Source organism: Sparassis crispa (genome assembly GCF_003851025.1).
Source record: "Sparassis crispa DNA, contig_000002F, whole genome shotgun sequence".
NCBI lineage: Eukaryota > Fungi > Basidiomycota > Agaricomycetes > Polyporales > Sparassidaceae > Sparassis > Sparassis crispa.
The window spans coordinates 2,879,375-2,896,739 of NW_020939749.1; the positions used below are offsets into that span (position 1 = coordinate 2,879,375).

The 17,365-nt window shown below is 54.5% G+C and overlaps 7 protein-coding genes across 7 annotated transcripts; 4 read left to right on the forward strand and 3 right to left on the reverse strand.

Annotated features, from left to right (window-relative positions):
- Positions 1-667: 667 nt before the first annotated feature.
- SCP_0309680 (predicted protein) lies at positions 668-2,354 on the forward strand (the record flags this gene model as incomplete). The annotated part of the gene is made up of 4 exons (XM_027756353.1): positions 668-832; positions 882-1,013; positions 1,073-2,149; positions 2,211-2,354. 4 exons carry the CDS (start codon positions 668-670, stop codon positions 2,352-2,354), a joined length of 1,518 nt encoding a protein of 505 aa, XP_027612154.1.
- Positions 2,355-3,295: 941 nt separating this feature from the next.
- Positions 3,296-6,870, reverse strand: SCP_0309690 (Alanine--tRNA ligase; the record flags this gene model as incomplete). The annotated part of the gene is made up of 14 exons (XM_027756354.1): positions 3,296-3,403; positions 3,459-3,635; positions 3,688-3,774; positions 3,830-3,949; positions 4,012-4,216; positions 4,270-4,664; positions 4,721-5,010; positions 5,063-5,465; positions 5,519-6,029; positions 6,080-6,113; positions 6,167-6,362; positions 6,414-6,496; positions 6,551-6,656; positions 6,712-6,870. 14 exons carry the CDS (start codon positions 6,868-6,870, stop codon positions 3,296-3,298), a joined length of 2,874 nt encoding a protein of 957 aa, XP_027612155.1.
- A 464-nt stretch (positions 6,871-7,334) lies between these two features.
- Positions 7,335-7,971, forward strand: SCP_0309700 (40S ribosomal protein S18-B; the record flags this gene model as incomplete). The annotated part of the gene is made up of 4 exons (XM_027756355.1): positions 7,335-7,373; positions 7,427-7,560; positions 7,622-7,875; positions 7,928-7,971. 4 exons carry the CDS (start codon positions 7,335-7,337, stop codon positions 7,969-7,971), a joined length of 471 nt encoding a protein of 156 aa, XP_027612156.1.
- A 289-nt stretch (positions 7,972-8,260) lies between these two features.
- On the forward strand, positions 8,261-9,184 carry SCP_0309710 (hypothetical protein; the record flags this gene model as incomplete). The annotated part of the gene is made up of 2 exons (XM_027756356.1): positions 8,261-8,801; positions 8,859-9,184. 2 exons carry the CDS (start codon positions 8,261-8,263, stop codon positions 9,182-9,184), a joined length of 867 nt encoding a protein of 288 aa, XP_027612157.1.
- Positions 9,185-9,460: 276 nt separating this feature from the next.
- Positions 9,461-11,050, reverse strand: SCP_0309720 (hypothetical protein; the record flags this gene model as incomplete). Its single annotated transcript, XM_027756357.1, has 3 exons — positions 9,461-10,630; positions 10,685-10,944; positions 10,999-11,050. The coding sequence occupies 3 exons, from the start codon at positions 11,048-11,050 to the stop codon at positions 9,461-9,463; spliced, it is 1,482 nt and encodes a 493-aa protein (XP_027612158.1).
- Positions 11,051-11,877: 827 nt separating this feature from the next.
- Positions 11,878-13,567, reverse strand: SCP_0309730 (hypothetical protein; the record flags this gene model as incomplete). Its single annotated transcript, XM_027756358.1, has 6 exons — positions 11,878-11,946; positions 12,006-12,178; positions 12,237-12,464; positions 12,657-13,040; positions 13,110-13,308; positions 13,370-13,567. 6 exons carry the CDS (start codon positions 13,565-13,567, stop codon positions 11,878-11,880), a joined length of 1,251 nt encoding a protein of 416 aa, XP_027612159.1.
- A 99-nt stretch (positions 13,568-13,666) lies between these two features.
- On the forward strand, positions 13,667-13,918 carry SCP_0309740 (hypothetical protein; the record flags this gene model as incomplete). Its single annotated transcript, XM_027756359.1, has 1 exon — positions 13,667-13,918. The coding sequence occupies one exon, from the start codon at positions 13,667-13,669 to the stop codon at positions 13,916-13,918; it is 252 nt and encodes an 83-aa protein (XP_027612160.1).
- Positions 13,919-17,365: the final 3,447 nt, after the last annotated feature.

Below are 17,365 nucleotides of genomic sequence, written 5' to 3' on the forward strand. Positions count from 1 at the left end.
GCGTTTGTTGAACCTACGCCGCGTGTGAGTTGTTTCTTGGCACTTGGTGCGTAACTAGATTTGGCAACCAAGAACCATCCATCGGGCATCTCCGGACCCTTTGTTACGCGATTACATGCATAGTTGTTGGAAGGTTCCCGACAAGACATGCCAGATGGCACAGCTTCAGCGAGACGGCTATTGAGAGGGTCAGAGAACACGTTTGAGTGGGAAATAAGAGGACAAGAGACGTCGCTAAGCGAGAGTTTGGTGGCTGAAAGGAGTAAAGTCGTTTGAGATCACCGCAGCCTGTCACGAACGGGTGTCACAGTCACGCTTCTCAGTAAGTTCGAACTCACGTTCGGCCCAATTTGGTTTCTTGTCTATACAGACCCGCACGAGGTCGTCCAACACAACAAGGCCTCATCGCCACTCCAACCCTATACAAATCCTTTCTTTTCTTTCCAACACCTTGCAAAATCGATTCTGTGCGCTACAACTCTTATTCCTTCCTCATCGTCATCCTTTTGCCACTCAGGTCGCCTCTTATCGCAGACGTGCCCATCGTCAAGGCCCTGCCGGCGCAGCTGTCTTATAGTGCTTCATTTTTCTTCTTTGACATTTTCAGGAACACCTTTGCTGACCACTGAGGATTTCCGAATCCATCGAATTACCCGTCCAAAAGTCGATGGCGGATTCACCTGGCGGAACCGAGTCTGTGGGAGACTCGGGCGACGACGCTGGACTTACCATCAGAATTCCAAATCCAAAAGTGTACATGGCTCGTCAGTCGCAGTGGAAAGGAAGGAGAGGTAAACCGCGATGTGATCATTGTCGGTTGAACAATTTAAAAGTACGTTATTTCTACCTCCTTATTTCGTTGTTTTTAAAATCAAGGCTAGTGCGACCGAGTGCTGCCGACCTGTAATCATTGTGCTTGGGCGAATGGGAGGAAATGCAAGTATACTCCCCTGCCTACGCCAGCTCACCGAGGAATTCCTAGATGTGATAGGTGTCGGCAGCGGAACCTCAAGGTGAGCCACGAAAAGTGTTCGGCTCTTAATATAAGTCTGACATTTGTTTACTACTTCAGTGCGACCGTAATCTTCCAGTATGCAACCACTGTGCAGAAGATAATGAGACGGATTGCAATTACACGCCGAAGAAACGGCACAAAGTTCCTTCGGATCACGGCAGCACCAGGGATAGACCCGCAGCTCCTTATGCAGCTAAAACGGCTTCTTTCCTGGTGTCGGATATGCCATCGACGTACGGGGCGCTTCCCGTTGCTGATGGCAGCGGCAGCTACAACAATAATAGTAACAACAATTCTTCAGGCCCCTCAGGTAGTCACGTATTTGAGGGCGAGATGCGAACGGAACCGCAGATCAAACAATATATGCCACCTGGTTCTCCCGGATTTTACGATGAAGAACCGGGGATGGATGACCCGAATGTCGCATACCAGCAGCAGAATCCCGACGGCTCCGTTACTTGGGTGCGAAAAGGGCCGCTACCCCCTCTCCTCCCAAAAAATATTCCCCCGGGACAAGGGCCGTCTGCGTACAATCGCCCATTCATGCTCGATCAAGGCATGATCGTCACGACACCGCATATTGATCCCTGGATGCACCCGTCGTTCGTTCCTCTCCCGGATCTCGTCGTCAACACCCTGCGTACAGTCAATGCGATCGAGATGCCCACACGGCATGCCTTCGAGGAAGTGCTCGTCCGGTTCGTGGGCGGTCTGTCCCCCGAATTGCGGGATACGGCCACGTTTATCCCGGAGGTCTATGCGCATCTCGCTCATGCGGTGGCGCAAGGGCACATACAGGAACTTTCTCTCCGAATGCAGATGTGGTTGACGTGCCACCATGCACGCTCGGGATCGAGGAAGCGTCACCTCATCCTTCTCCCGCGGGATGCGTTCTTCAACATGCACAGAGACGACGAGGAGAAGTTGAGGCTGAACTACGTCTTGCAAACTGATGGAGAAGCAGAGGTTGAACATGTGGAGAAGGACTCGGAGAATGGGCTTGGGTCGCTAGAATCTGCTGCGGTGTTCGAGCGCGTCCCAGTCCAGCCCCAGATATTCGACATTTTGGTTTACATCCACAGGAACCATGGCTCATCATCTACTATGCTCTTCGAAGCAAGGCGGATTGGTATGGTGAGAGACATCTTCCTTTTTGTCTCTCTCCAAAGTTGATCTCGTTCCGCGTTCCGTGCAGGCAACCATCACTTGGCCGATGGTGGAGATGTTCATCCGCCTATGCCCTCTCTGCAAGATGCGCTCCAAGGGCGCAGCGCGCGTAATTCCTGAGGAGGAGCACCCGTCGTCGTCGTTCCGTCCTCCCTCGAATTTGAAGCGATGATCGCGCTGTTTCGATATGCAACATTGACTTTCACGATGTGCACTAATACCTTGAAGTACTGACTCGGTAACCGTCGTTCGTTGTATCTGCTTGCTTAAGGCTATGCTTAAGGCTCAATGTATTACTCTCATCTATGTATGTGCTTTGAATACATGACATCCAATGTACATAGCTTTGATTCACGCTATCGATCCACGCTTGTGTCGATAGCTTGGGACTGTACAGGGAGTGATCGGTATCGGTGGAACAGCCGGGTTCTTTGCGGCTTATAGAGAGTATTTCGACAGCCCGTCTTTGAGCTGAGCGTTGAGCGCTGAGCATTGGAGGGACTCCCGCCCACCTGGACAGCAGCGCCCCACGTCCGTGCATGCACCGGGACAACGAAGGTCCGGACTCGGAGGCATCATGTAAGGCCGGTGTGGGTTGCTCTGTCATCCGTCACCATGCTCGGCCCACTCGTTCTCACAGACAAAGTATAGCTAGACAGTTCAATTGGCCGATACAGTCCGGGACTCTTGTAATGCTCCGTACACGCCGCCAGAGCTTCCAGTTGGTTGGACGTGTTCGAATCGCAAAACATCAGCTGCCATTTTTGGATCGCGCGGAAGAACCGTACTGCCGTAGAAGTTCAACGTTCAACACCCACTTCAGAATCGATAGAATCCTACCGTAGAATCAACGTCTAGTGGGTGTGTTTACAGACCTATACAAGTCTTTCGTATTCTGCAGAGCAAAATACCACCACATGGATCTTGCTGGAACATTCGTCTTAATGAATGTTGTAAGTCTGGAGCGTTGAGTCAATCTGACAGCATGGGCGGAACTTATAGGTAATCGGACCGCGGTGATATTGGGGTAGAAGCAGAGGATGCTTCGAGTGACGCTCTAAGTAAATATAACACGACGGCCCCATGCAATATGAACGGTTGCAGCGCCGCGGATTACAACCCTGTTTTCCGCGAGAAATAATCTCCAGCGATCTGACATGCTTCGTGAACCTTGTTGACATGGACGCCGACACCCTGCGCGCTATCTTCCTTGCCACCAGCCTGTGAAGAAAGTGTCAGACATATCGCAGGCGGGAAGAATAGTAAATGGTTACACCTTTCCGCCTAATATCCCAGCGACGGTGGAAGCCCATTCGCGACCATCCAGACCCTTCGCTTTGGCCGTCTCGGAAACGTAGTTGATGTGAGCAACTTTACCCCCAGCTACATCAGCGCTGAAGACATAGACCGTCTTCCCGAGCTTCCTGCTCTGTTGCGCGATACTTTGTAGTACCTGCATAGCAGTGAGTACAGGAGTCGAGAATATAATATCAAGGTCTACCTACCTTGACATTTCCGTTGACCTCAAGAACAGCGAAGTACGCCTCCGCATCCTCGTTCTTCTCGAAGTACTCGTTGATCCCATCTACGGCCTATCGGAGAAACGTTAAGGTGAGTTAATTTCTAGACTTCTGAATGATGACTAACTGCTTTGTTAGCAATCGCCTCGCGCTCCTTGATCTGTTTGTCAAAGGCCTTGCGAATAGCGCCAAGACGATCGCGAAGCTCTGTCTTCCTGAGCAGCGAGATGTCGGATTGGCCCAGTTCCTTCAGACGAAGCAAGGCCGTAGTTATTTCATATAGCTAACATTAGAGATAAGAAAACATACAACAGTGTAAGCCTTCAGTCCGGTATCCTTCTCGTGCCCATCCATCGCCTCTAGTTGATCCAGTTTGGCTGTGAGGGCGTCCGCACTGCGGCGCGCCTCCGCGGCTTCTTGTCCAGTCACGGCGACGATGCGCCTTATGCCCCTGGCAATGCCAGATTCCTCGGTGATCAAGAAATCCTTGATGTCCCCAGTTTTAGCGACATGGCTAAGGGTGAAGGGCTGAGCATCCATATTTAACAGATGAAATAGCACACTTACGTTCCACCACAGAGCTCAGTACTGGTCTGTCTCCACTTCGGATTATGAATATCTTTCACGATCTCGTCGACGTCATACTCGAGCGCAACCACTCGCACAGGATCTGGGTACGATTCACCGAATACCGCCCGCAACCCGGTAATTTCATACGCCTCTTGAAGAGCAACGTTTTTACTATAAACCTTCACATTCTTCCGTATCCAGTCCTGGTTCATCGTCTCGATCTTGTTCAGCTCAGGTGCAGGTATCTGAGCCTTGTGCGAGAAGTCGAACCTGAGTTTAGTAGGTGCAACCAACGAGCCCTTCTGATCAATGTGATCTCCAAGCACCTCACGCAAGCAGAAATTCAGTATATGTGTAGCAGTGTGGTTGTTGCGGAGAGGCCAACGGCGCAGCTAAAACACTAGTGTCAGCGATATTTCGAAATGGGAGGATTGAGCAGCTGAATGACCTCATCGTAGGATGACACGACTTCATCGCCCACTTGAAGACTTCCGTACTTCATTTGACCGATGTGGAGAACATACCCATTGAAGACTTGGACATTCGAAACTTCGAACTCGGCGACACCGTCTATAATGATACTCCCAGTATCGTACTCTTGACCACCGGCCTCAGCATAAAAACTGGTTCGGTCGAGGAGCAGACCGAAAGAGGTATCTTCCGGAATGGGTGATGTAGACTTCAAGAATGACTTATTGGAGTAGATGGCGACGACGCGTGCATCAATGTTCCCCAATTCTGTGTGAAAGAACATTGAGGAGCGATATAATCATGGGACAAATTAGCATACGGAATTTTGCAGAATCATCCGTCTTGGGGATATCAGCCATTTTTTCCAATGCAGCGATGTCATGCACATCAAGTTTGACTGCGTCTCTGGTATCCTTCTTCTGCCCCCCTTTACTTGCTTCCTTGGAGTGAGCCTGGGCGGCCTCGAACTCTTCCTCATTCACAGTAAGTCCCAGCTCCTCCGCCATAAGCCGAGTCAGATCAACCGGGAACCCGTATGTATCGTACAGCCGCCAGACATCTTTTCCAGAGAGTTCCTTCAGGCCCTGCTGCTTCGCACGGCTTGAGTACTGGTCGAACATCTTCTCGCCACGGTCCAGTGTTCTCGAGAAAGACTCTTCCTCTTCATCTAAGATCTCCTTGATCTCGTCGATTCTCTTCGTGAGCTCTGGGAACACGCCACCCTGTGCCAAGGTCGTCAATACCAAAGAAGAATAGAATGCATGAGACCACGGACCATTTGTTCAATCACTACCGGCATCAGCGACGAGAAGAAAGATCCGATCTGGACGGAAAGTTTCTTCCTTGCAAATCGTGACCCTCGCCGCAGTATACGCCTGAGCACATAACCTCGGCCAACGTTGTTTGGAACACCTCCATCACTCAATGCAAATGTCAGAGTTCTTACATGGTCAGCGACGACGCGATATGCGGTGTCAATACCGCTCTCGTCTTCTTCACCAAATTTGCCCTGGTATGGCCGTGCACCAGTCAACTGCTGGATCTTCGAAAAAATAGGCGCGAAGACATCCGTGTCATAATTTGAGCGCTTCCCCTGCACAACAGAGACCAGGCGCTCGAAGCCCATACCAGTATCGACGTGTTTTGATGGAAGAAGCTTTAGCGACCCATCGTCTTCGCGGTTGAATTGTATGAAAACGTTGTTCCAGATCTCAAGAACGTCAGGGTCATCTTGGTTGACGAGATGCGCAGCATTACGTCCGCCGATGCGGTCAAAGTGAACCTCGCTACGGCACCATGAGATATTAACAACTCCGGCTCGAACGCAATGACATACCTACAAGGCCCACAAGGACCTGTTGCTCCCATCTCTAGCAAGACACGAATTGTCAGTGAGTGATCGCGTGCGGCAGATTATCCTTACCCCAGAAGTTGTCCTTCGCATCTCCAGGAAGAACATGGCTTTCTGGAACGCCCTGGTCCAACCAATACTGTCTAGCTTCCTCATCTGGTTCAAGACCATTCTTAGCGTCGCCCTCGAAATAAGTAACATAGAGCTGATCCTTGGGCAGCTTGTAAACTTCGGTCAAAAGCTCCCAGGAATATTGGATGGCTTCTTTCTGCGTCCTGTGTTGAGTGGAGAATCGGGTGAAAGTGGCATGCAGACCCACCTTGAAGTAGTCTCCGAACGACCAATTTCCAAGCATCTCAAAGAACGTGTGGTGGTACGAGTCTTTTCCGACATCCTCCAGATCTAATGAGGCATTCATAGTAACATATATGCGTGCAATAACAGTGGGAAACTAACCGTTATGCTTTCCGCCGGCCCTGATACATTTCTGGGAGTTGAATGCGCGCTTCAGCTTAGCCATCTCCGAATGAGGGTCCACCGTTCCGAGGAATATAGCTTTGTACTACACCGCGTATCAGCGCCGAGGTAGCCTTGTGCATCGGAGTACGCTAGCACACCTGGTTCATGCCCGCATTCGCGAACAGGAGCGTAGGATCTTCATATGGAATAGTGGAAGAGGAGTGAACGAACGTATGTTCCTTCGAGCGGAAGTAATTGAAGAACTCCTCGCGCACGCGAGCGGAAGACCAGGAGGAGGTGCTGGGAGCGCCAGCCATGTTGGAAGAGTTGCGTACGAAAGCGATACGAAAGCGACTGGTGGCGATACGAGAGCAAGGTATGGACGGCGATGCAGCCTGTATCAGATTCAGCAGCATAAACTTCGAGTCAGACCGAAATTCAGAAATCAAGCTTCTAGCGATCTCAGATGTCCTCGTCGGGACCCCGGGAAGTCCAAGGAACGTCGGACATCGCCGAGAGATCTCGTTACGTAACCATTCGCTCCCAGTCGAGCGTCGTGTCGTCGTCGAGTTTAAGCATCCCCCTCCCGGCGTGTTCAAGTAAGTGGTGAGTGTTTTTGCGTGTAATGATGAACGGCGTGCCGCTGTGGATGCTGTTCAGACGTGTTGTGGGCGAAAGAACGGGTGAAATCGCGATGGATGGTGTGGATTAGCTGTGGATGCGGCTGGTGAGACAAAGTGCCAAGGCTTATCTTTGCTGCAGAATATCGCCGCCCGTCAACATGTCTCTCGTTCTCCCCGAGGCCCATCAACAATTCCAGGTCGGTGTACTGTCGCTGTGCGTACAATGGAAGTGCTGATACGTATTGTGTAGCACATCTTGCGTCTTCTCAACACCAATGTTGACGGCAAGCGCAAGATCATGTACGCTCTGACGGAGATCAAGGGTGTCGGTCGCCGTTATGCAAACTTGGTCTGCAAAAAGGCCGATGTCAATCTCGACAAGCGGTGCGAGCGCTTTCTTCTTGTTCGCGGTATGTCTTGTGCTAACGTCTTGATTTTCGCATAGTGCCGGCGAGCTCAACTCGGATGAGCTCGAACGTATCGTCACCATCATCCAGAACCCAACACAATTCAAAATCCCGACATGGTTCCTGAACAGGCAGCGGGACATTGTCGATGGCAAGAACTCGCAAATTCTCTCCAACGCCGTTGACTCGAAACTGCGTGATGACCTTGAGCGGCTGAAGAAGATCCGGGCTCACCGTGGTCTCCGGCACTTCTGGGGTCTCCGTGTGAGGGGTCAACACACCAAGACGACCGGTATGTGGCCCGCTTCTGCTACTGTATACCTCGTTCATTTGACTTCGCTCAGGTCGCCGTGGTAAGACAGTCGGTGTGTCGAAGAAGCGTGGTTAGACGTTCTTCGCGTTTGGTGGATGGTGTGTTGGAGTATGCAGTCGCGGGTAGTACTCTCACTATGTTCGATTTATGTCGCACTCATGAAGCTATTATGCATGGCATGATTCGAGCTCACTTCGCAAACTCTGAGGTTTTCGTTAACGAGTTAATATGGCCGTCGATCACGTGACCACGTAGACCAACTGCTCGAACATTCCTAACTTTCGTTGGTACATATGCAGCCTCTGTTCTAGCAGGTCGTCTACAGGTCTTCGCAATGACCGCCGCGTGGGCATACGCCGTCCACATGCATCCCTGGTATCGTCAACCTTCTCTCAAACGCCGACTGTCACACGACGAGGACGAGGAAGATAAACCCGACCGCACACCCGCACGCGTCGTCCCAGACTCTCCCTCCAGGCCCTTGAGTAAAACCACACACCACACGAAGAGGCGCAGATGCGACACGCTCGAGCGCGGCATCGCCCAATTGACCCTCAACACCACCGCTAACCGCGCGCCCGTCGCCCCCCCACCGCTGGTCCTCTACCCCACCAATCCCAGCGCGAGCACCGGGCCCACCACAGCCTGCACACAGGCTCCAGCACCCGGCCTCACCATCACACCCATCTCTCCCCCCGGTCCCTTTGGCCAGCCGGCGTGGAACGCGTCGCAGACGCCGTACGGGTACGCTTATCCATACACGAACGCGTCCCAGCCCGTCGTTCTCCCCGGGTCCGTTGAGGAGCCTACCTCACCCCTGGCACCACCGCGCGCAGCAGAGGAGGAGCCGGACGTACCGGACGTGCAGATGCGGGGCCCGTCGTGGTACGAGATAGAGAAAGATCGTACGTAGCGTCCCGTTCCTACTGCCCCCGTCCTCACGCGCGTCTTTTTTCGTGTAGGCATCGTCATAAACGACCTGGAAGACTCGGACAGCGAGGAGAACGAAGAGGGCTCGTCAGCCGAGGGTGGAATGACCCTGTCACCGGCGCTACTTGAACACCTCGCAAACGGGAACCAGAGTGCACTACCCGTCTTTCCAGAGCCGGACGCGAGCAAGGCGCTGGTGCTCTTCCGGCCGCTAGTCATCCCCACAGATACTAGTGAAGAAGAGAAGAAGCCGGAGGAAGAAAGGGATGTTCCGGACGTGTCGCCAGTTGCTCGGACTGATATTATGCTCGACGATGACGATGCTATGGATGTTGAACCTATGGACATTGAGCTATAATGAATCCTATTGATAGACTGTGGGTTTGCCACCAGACGCAACGCTGAGTGCTTAAACACCAACCTACACACACTACTCGAATCATCAGAACGCAACCGGTACGTGAACACGAAAGTCTAGAACGGCTGCTGTAAGTACTACCCAACGCAACTCATGAGCAACCAAGCAACTAAGCCAAACCAAAGTAAGTGAGACGTGACGGACGTAGAGCAAGTATCGAGCACAGCACAGACGACAAGAGCAAGATGAATATAAAACGTTCTTGATGAAGGGACCCTATCGCCTCCCCGGTGCGCCGCCGCCGTACTCGCTGCCCGGCACCACGTCATGGTAAACTTGCTCCCCCCGACCAACGAGTGAATGATGATGGCGTGCGTGAGCATGCGGGTGCGGAACATGGTGCATCTGCATTGCCGCATATGGCGCACGCAGCGAGATCTGCGGGGACGTCATCTGTGGCGATGTCGTCTGCGAGGGCGAGTCCTGCATCTGCTGAACCGACGACACCTGCTGAAGGTGAGATCCGAGGTGACGCGAGTGCTCGTGCGCACGATGTCCATCTTGGGGAACCGGCGAGACCGGCGCAGGCGAAAGCGGATGGTGGTAGCCAACGTTGGCGTTGACGTTCATGAGGTTCGTCGGGCTGGTGCCGTGCAACATCCCCATGTGCTGGTGTTGGTGCGGATGCTCGTATGTGGGTGAGCGCATCGGCTGCGATTGTTGTTGCTGTTGCGGCTGAAGCTGCGCTTGCGAGTGCACAAGCGGGGAATGCTGTGGTAACTGCTGCTGCTGCTGCTGGAGAGTCAGAGACGGCCGGCGAATCGTCTGCTGGGTCTGTGAATGCGCCGACGCTGGTGGCTGCATTTGTGTCTGAGGCTGCATTTGAATACGGGTCTGCGAGTGCTGCCGAATCATCTGCGGAGCCTGAGGCTGTATTGGGTGCTGCACGCGCATCTGCGCATGCGCTTGTAATTGGTGTTGCGCCTGCATCTGTGACTGCGCTTGAAGCTGTTGCTGCGCCTGCATCTGGGCCTGCGGCTGTATGTAAGACGGGGACGGCTGGCGCGGACGTTGCGGACGCGGCTGTATAGATGGTTGAATAGATGGCTGCGAGGCTGGCGGAGGGCGGGGCTTCTCGCTATGATCCTGCTCCTCGAGTGCCTGCAGCTTCGGCTGGACGCGCTGCTCCTCGAGCTGCTGGATCTGGAACGTCGGCGGCTTAGGGGGCTCGATGGGGCTGTCGACGGACATGTCGACGTCCCTGTCAATGTCGCGGTCGACGTCGATGGCGTCCTCATCGTCGGCGTCCGGGGATGTGGAGTTGGAAGGCCCCGCATCGGCTTGCAGGTTCTTTTGTGCGGCTATCTCCTCTGCGGTGAGGAAGCGACCGCCGGGGCCGCGGGGACGGCGCATGGCATGTTTATGGCGCGACTCGTGGAGGTACGGCTGGCGTAGATGAGTTGAGGGCGTGAAAAATAATGAGGAGAGGAAGAGGGGTACCTTGCGCTGCTTGGAGAGCCTGTGCAGCTCCTCGATGCGGGCGCGGGCGACGCGCCGTTTGAGAATGCGATAATACTGCTTCGCGTTGACATAGAGGGGCTCCTCGTCGATGGGGGGGTCGTCGTGTATCTGGTCGACGGGCTGGTCTGGGTCGCGCTGGTGGGAGTCCTGGGGTGGCTGCTGGTGGAAGAGGGGGACTGGCGCTGGAGAGTGCGGGGGCGAGGGACGGTGGGGGTAGAAGTTGTAGACGGGCTGGTGGGCTGGGCGGGGGTCAGCGTGCGGGGATATGTTTGTTTTCTGCGGAAAAGACTGACGGTAGGACGGATAAGCTGGGCCGGGGTGGAAGAGGTGATCGACGGGGTCCATTGATTGGCCTGGGATGAGACGCAATTCGGTGGGCGACGAGCGTTGCTATTGGCTTGCGGCACGACCAACTCAACGCCGCCTCTCCCTCCCCATTGGTCGGGAGCACGTGACCCGCTTCCCCGGTGGCTGCAAAGTCTCTCGATGTCTGCCGTGGATCGGACGGCTCGGAGGAAACATCCAGCATAAATTCGAGAGATAGGCTGTCTTTTCGTGCATAGGGCACTCTGACCGGTGAGTCTTTCGTGCATAGAGCCGTCCCTCTGCTCAGTCTCGCGCCGTCTGACATGTATTCTGTCTACGCTAGCTCCACGTCTCCCTCTCTCTGCGTCCTCTCCCTCCCATCTCCGGCCTGTCCCTCTCTTCGCTGCGTCCCTCGCCTCTCGCGCCCGATCCTTCCTTCCCGCTGATCAGCCTGCGTCCCTTTGCCGCGCTGAGCCACCGCCCGTGCGCTCTGTTTCGACAACTCCCGCGCGCAGAGGTTGCCCTCTCGCGACGCGCGCCGTTCCAAGGAGATGAGCTCGCGAGGACGGCGCGAAGTTCTGCAAACAAACTCCGTCAGTGATCCCCTCGTAACGCGACGCACCACACCGCACCATCCCTTCTGCGGGAGATCGCGCGAGACCGCGCCCGTCGTACTCTGCAGCTCGCGTGCGGAGAAATTGGCCTCCGGTGAATTTTCTCTCGCTGTCGTTTCGTCACGTTCGCTGACTCTTGCGTTCCGCCTAACGCGTCCAGGAATTTCGTCCAAAACCTGCCCATTGCGAATGCACAGGACGCAGAACACGCGCTATCACGAGCCCGGGGCCCGCAACTGCCCAGGGAAGCCTCTACAGGGCCTCCGCCACACACGCGCCACGTTTCGTCCTCTGCAACACACTCCCAGGCGACGACACGGCCTGGAAATGCGCACGAACGGTCAGCAGCACCACGAGGAGGAGGTAGAACGTCCACGTACCGCATCGCCGTCCAACGACACCGCGCGGGCACTCTGGCGTCGACCGCGAGAGTGCTCGTGTGACAAGCACACAGACGCGTGCCGTGCCCCGCGAGGTGCGCGTCGCACCGACTTCAAACGCGCTCGGCGGCGTTGTACGCTTTCACCGCGTGGATCTCGGCGACGATCGACGCCTGGTCAGCCGAACACCATCAGCATCGGACGCACCACAAGGGACGAAACGACACCCACCGGTATCGCGCAACCCGCGACAGACAGCAGAACGACGAACCTGGTGCAGGCTTGCACAGCGGAGGGGGGGCGCAGTCGACCTCTGCGTCCCATCGACGAGACGCCGGGGGGAGGCCAACATCCACTCCCGCAGCAGAAGGCTCCAGCGTCGACCGCAAGCCTTCGGCGGGAAGTAGCGACGATCCGCGGAGGACGTCCGCCCAGCACCGGACGCGCGGAAATTCAAGCCTAAAAACACCGACGTTCAAAGGTGAGCGCATTGCAAACTCCGAACAAAGCAAAACCGCACTCACGTAGACATCATGCAGGCACGGCGCATCGACAACCGCCGCACACAGGAGACGAACGCGCACGCAGCAAGACTCACGGTCTATGCTAGCCACGACGGCACGACACGCCGCGAACAGTGCACCAACGAACCGGAGGAGGCCAGCACGACGAGGGCGTCGTCCTCAATATCGCAGGCGACTCGGACGGGAAACCGCGGAGCGCTCCGCGCCCCTCTTCGCTGGACCTCAACCTTGGAAACGCGCGGTGAACGGTGCAGACGCGTTCGGCCTTGTACGGCACTGAGACGGAGGCCTTGCGACGCTGCCCTCGGTCCGCGATCGAAGAATGTCAACCCCAGGCCGTGGAGTCCGAGGAGAGCACGATGAAGACTGGCGGCGCTGCGCGCCGCCGCCTTCGCTATGCAACCGCTTCGCTCGAAGGCGTCGAATGGCGGGGACGTCGGTGCAATATCTTCTGCACCGCGTGACGCTCGCCGCTGGGCTTGGGCCTCAAGAATTCGGCGCGCGAAATCCCCTATTTTCACGGGGGAAAAGTGAGCTCGACGGGGCCCGCGACATCTAATGCGAAAGCCCACGTACCCACTGCGTGCCCCTCTCGACATCCTGCCCGACGCGCTCTCCTCGGCAGCGAGATGGGGACTCGCGGCGCTGCGCGCCGCTCCCCGGACCGCAGCCGTCTCCTTATCGTACAAGGGTCCGCGAGGAGAATGACACTTTCTCTTGAAGAGTGGATGACGCTCGCCGCTGGGCTTGAACCTCAGAAAATCGACCCAAGGTATGACCTATTTTTGAGACGAAAAGGTGAGCTCGAGGCGGCCTCGGACATCTAATGCGTAGGTTCACGTACCCGCATTGCCGACGGATGACGTCGAGGACGCTCTGCAGCGTGCTCTCCCCGATGTTCCAGGCTAGCGAGGAGGGACTTGCGTCGCTTCGCGCCGCTCCCAGGACTGCAACCGTCCCGCTGTCGTACAGACGACCGCGAGGAGGACGATTCACTCGGTTGAGGAGCGGACGACGCTCGCCGCTGGGCTTGAACATCGGAAAATCGACACGAAATTTTACCTATTTTTGAGGTAGAGAAGTGAGCTCGAGCGGCCTGGGACATCTAATGCGGACGCCTACGTACCCGCATCACCGATGGATGATGTCGAGGACATTCTGCCCGACGTGCTCTCCTTAGCGTTCGAGCGAGAAGGCACTGCCGGCGCTGCGCGCCGCCCCCCGGACCGCAGCCGTCCCACCGCCGTACAGAAGACCGCGGGGAGGACGATACTTTCTCTTCAGGAGCGGAGGACGCTCGCCGCTGGGCTTGAGCCTCGGAATATTGGGACAAAACATTACCTATTTTTGAGACAGAAAGGTGAGCTCGAGGCGGCCTGGGACATCTAATGTAGAGGTCTACATACCCGTTGCGAGTCCGTCTCACTCACGGCGTCGTCATCGACCACGCTCTGCACGACATGCTCTCCTCGGCGTTCCAGGCGAGCGAGATGGGCGGCTGCGGCGCTCCGCCCCGCTGCCCGGACCGTGGCCACCGAGCCGTCTTCCAGAGAATCGCAGGAACAGCGCTGAGCGATGCACTCTCTGGAGGAATGCGTCACGCTCGCCGCTGGGCTTGAGCTTCCAGAAATTGACGCATCATTTTACCCATTTTCGAGGTATGAACGTGAGCTCGATGCGGTCTCAGACATCTAATGCAAATATCGACGTACTGCGCACTCGGTCACTTCGAGAACCTGTTGTTCCCAATGCGGTGGGCTCGCAGGACTCGAGGTTATCCTGTCCGTTCCACGCGAGGCTCGTAGCTACGCTGAGGTCCGAGATTCGAGCGAGGATGCCTGGAGTAGAAGGTATGTAAGTCGGGGACTCTGGCACTAACATAGAGACATGCCCTTTTGAGACATCTTGATCGGATGCTGCTCTCGTGCTAACATTCTCGACAACTCGGTATGATCGCGACTTGCAGCATGCTCATCACATGCAAGAATCTCGGGAATCCAAGCACAAACACCTACATGAAAAGTATCAGTCAGATGGAATCGGATTCTACAATAGTGCTAAAACACACCAGTCCGTGCGATGCGTGGTAGGAATGATGCCTTGTCGCAAGCTGCACCTCTTGTCGATGGCCACATACAGTTTCTATTCTCGCAGGGTTTCGTCAGCATGATGTGAACTCTAATCAGTGTGAGAGAGGTCAGTACAAACCTCCGCGCATCCATCCACACCGAGTTTCGCTGCGGCTTGCTGACCTTGAAACCACACATTGTTGGAGTGCTGCATTCTGGACTTGATGCGAGCTGCAAGAGATGTCAAGAGTGGGCGTCAGGTTAGTGAAACCTGTTCTGGAGGGAGAGAGGGAGGAAGGTGAGTGGGTGAAAGAAAAATGTGGGATGAAAGATATATTCAGGTCGGCCTGACACTGATGGCCGCTGATCGTAGCCAAAATTTGATGGGTCGTTGACATCTGGTGAGTAAACAGAGTTAGGCGGGGATCAGAAATCAGAAATTAGTAGTCATGACTACCCGAGGCGCGATCCAGAGATGTGATTGCTGATTGCTCGGTTGCTCCTTATGATGTCAGACTCACCCTTCCATTCCGAAATGTGATTGGCATGGACAAAGCAATCTGACGACATACCGTCGGGAACTGCACGGGAGGATAGGACAGGGTTCAAGATCATGCTCGGGATACCTAGAAACAGCAAATAACATGGTAAGTGGGATCAAAGTATCTTGCAGAAGTGCCCCAAACATCCTTGTGCTTCTTGGTCAAAGACGTGCAAAGATGTTTGGGGCATCTCTGCAAGATACCTGGATCTAATGATGCATCGGAGGTCCGTGTACATCTCCGGAAAGACTGACCTTCATATTCCGATGAATTACAGACTTTCTGAGACACAACTCCTACGTGGAAATGCCATCCGATCATGCACTGTTGACATGTCTGAGGACCGAGACTCGGATGGCAGCTTGACAATCGGACTGCAAGTGGTACAATTCAATTTCTACAAAAATACTATTACCAGACAGTGAGGCAACCACTTTGCAAGTAACAGGTCTTAGACTACAGTACACGAGATGGAGTTATCGACGCGAGAGACAAAGTGATGTGGATATCAACCCGACTCTGAGTCTTGAGCCAAGAGCACCATTTGACAGATTTGGTAAGTGTCGTTGGAAGCTCATCGGACGATTGACGGGTGCACGTCAGACTCAACTCTTTCTTTATCCACGCTGTCAACCACTTCACTGAGAACCGAGTGGCCTCCTCTGTGCTCTACGTACCTGCTTTCGCACTGGAATGGTATGCTCCATGGTCTGCTTTCATTGCATGTGCAAATCCAAGTTCGGATGTTGTGCATGCCAGTGAGCGCGACTAGAATCTCCCTCCAGCAGTGTGATCAAGACCGCGGGAAGCATTGCACAAACATGCATGTGTACGAGGATGTTCCCTGGACAGGATGATCAGAACGATCGTAGCATGGAAGGTTTCGCGCAACAGGTCGGACCGAAAATGCGAATGTACAACTCCAGTGGAGTACTCACCTCTGAGCTCATCAATGTTAACGTTCATCTTCCAAGCTAAATGCTTTCGCAGTTCTGTATACAACAAATGAATGTACTTGTACTGAATTTCCTACATGTACCATATGCACTGACATCGTTTGCGGATGTGCTGCACTCCCGTGGATTCACCAGGTGAGAGGTGCGGGATCCGTGTCTACATTCACAGTTGCGGCCCGAGCACACTCCTCTTGCAGTGAGATGAATGGAGCACTTCGGCTCTGCTCAGAAGCTAGATGGTTATGTGCTGACGACGGCATTTGATCACCGGACGGGGGTGCACGCCATGCATTGCAAATGCTTCAGTCATCAGAAGACTCTTCCGGGTCGGACATCGACACTCGGTGTAAGTTGCAGAGGCTAACATTCCAAAATCACTGACACTTCCCTTGCCTGTAGTACCGCCAGTCTACCAATACCCAGATGCTGCGTGCTCTGGTAAGTCGAGAAACTATCTACCTATCTATCTAATATGTACATGAAGAATGCGGGCAGTAATTCATGCACAAACGAATGAGCAAAGAGTGGATGGATTGTTGTCCTGGAACTGTTCCATTCGCACTCATTCGCATAGATTGCAAGGAACTCAAGATCGGCCACCCGGAATCTTGGATACAGCGGGATTGCATCAACGGCGTCCGCAGCAGATCTCTGAAGATGTCCAGCCTGGACCTGGTAAACATTAGAGGACGGACACGAGGCTATGAGCCTTCGTTGGGGCGCTTCTGCCTTGGGTTTGGAGTGAGTTCGAACATCTCTTATGCTTTCTTCACCCTGGTGAGCTCTCCCTGGTCCTCGTCCGTCCACACACTCATTGTCAACCTCTGCACCCTCAGAGGGCACTGCAAATCGAAGAAATTGGCAGTATAATCAGCCGGTATGCGAGATTGAGCGGTGAGCAAGAATTCAATTTGAAACCAGGTCGGGAAACTTCCCCGCTCAAGCTGCACGCGGGCGCGGAACTGTTACGACATCACGGGGCTCTCGGCTATGGCAACAAGTGCAGCAAATTTATTTGAAGCATATATTCGGAAGATTCGGGGACTGTTGCGAAGGGGCTGGACAGGGTTGGCGGTGAGTCGGTGGAATTTGAGGTGAAGCGGGTGAGTCATGCGATCAGGGCCGGTTACTCACGCACGCCGTGTATCCAGGTGACTTGATCCGACGATTTTTTCACTCGGACGACATGGAAACTCGGGGATACGTGCGCACGGACCACTGGCTGCAACTTAAATACTGGACTTTTCTCTGTGTTTGACGTCATCCACC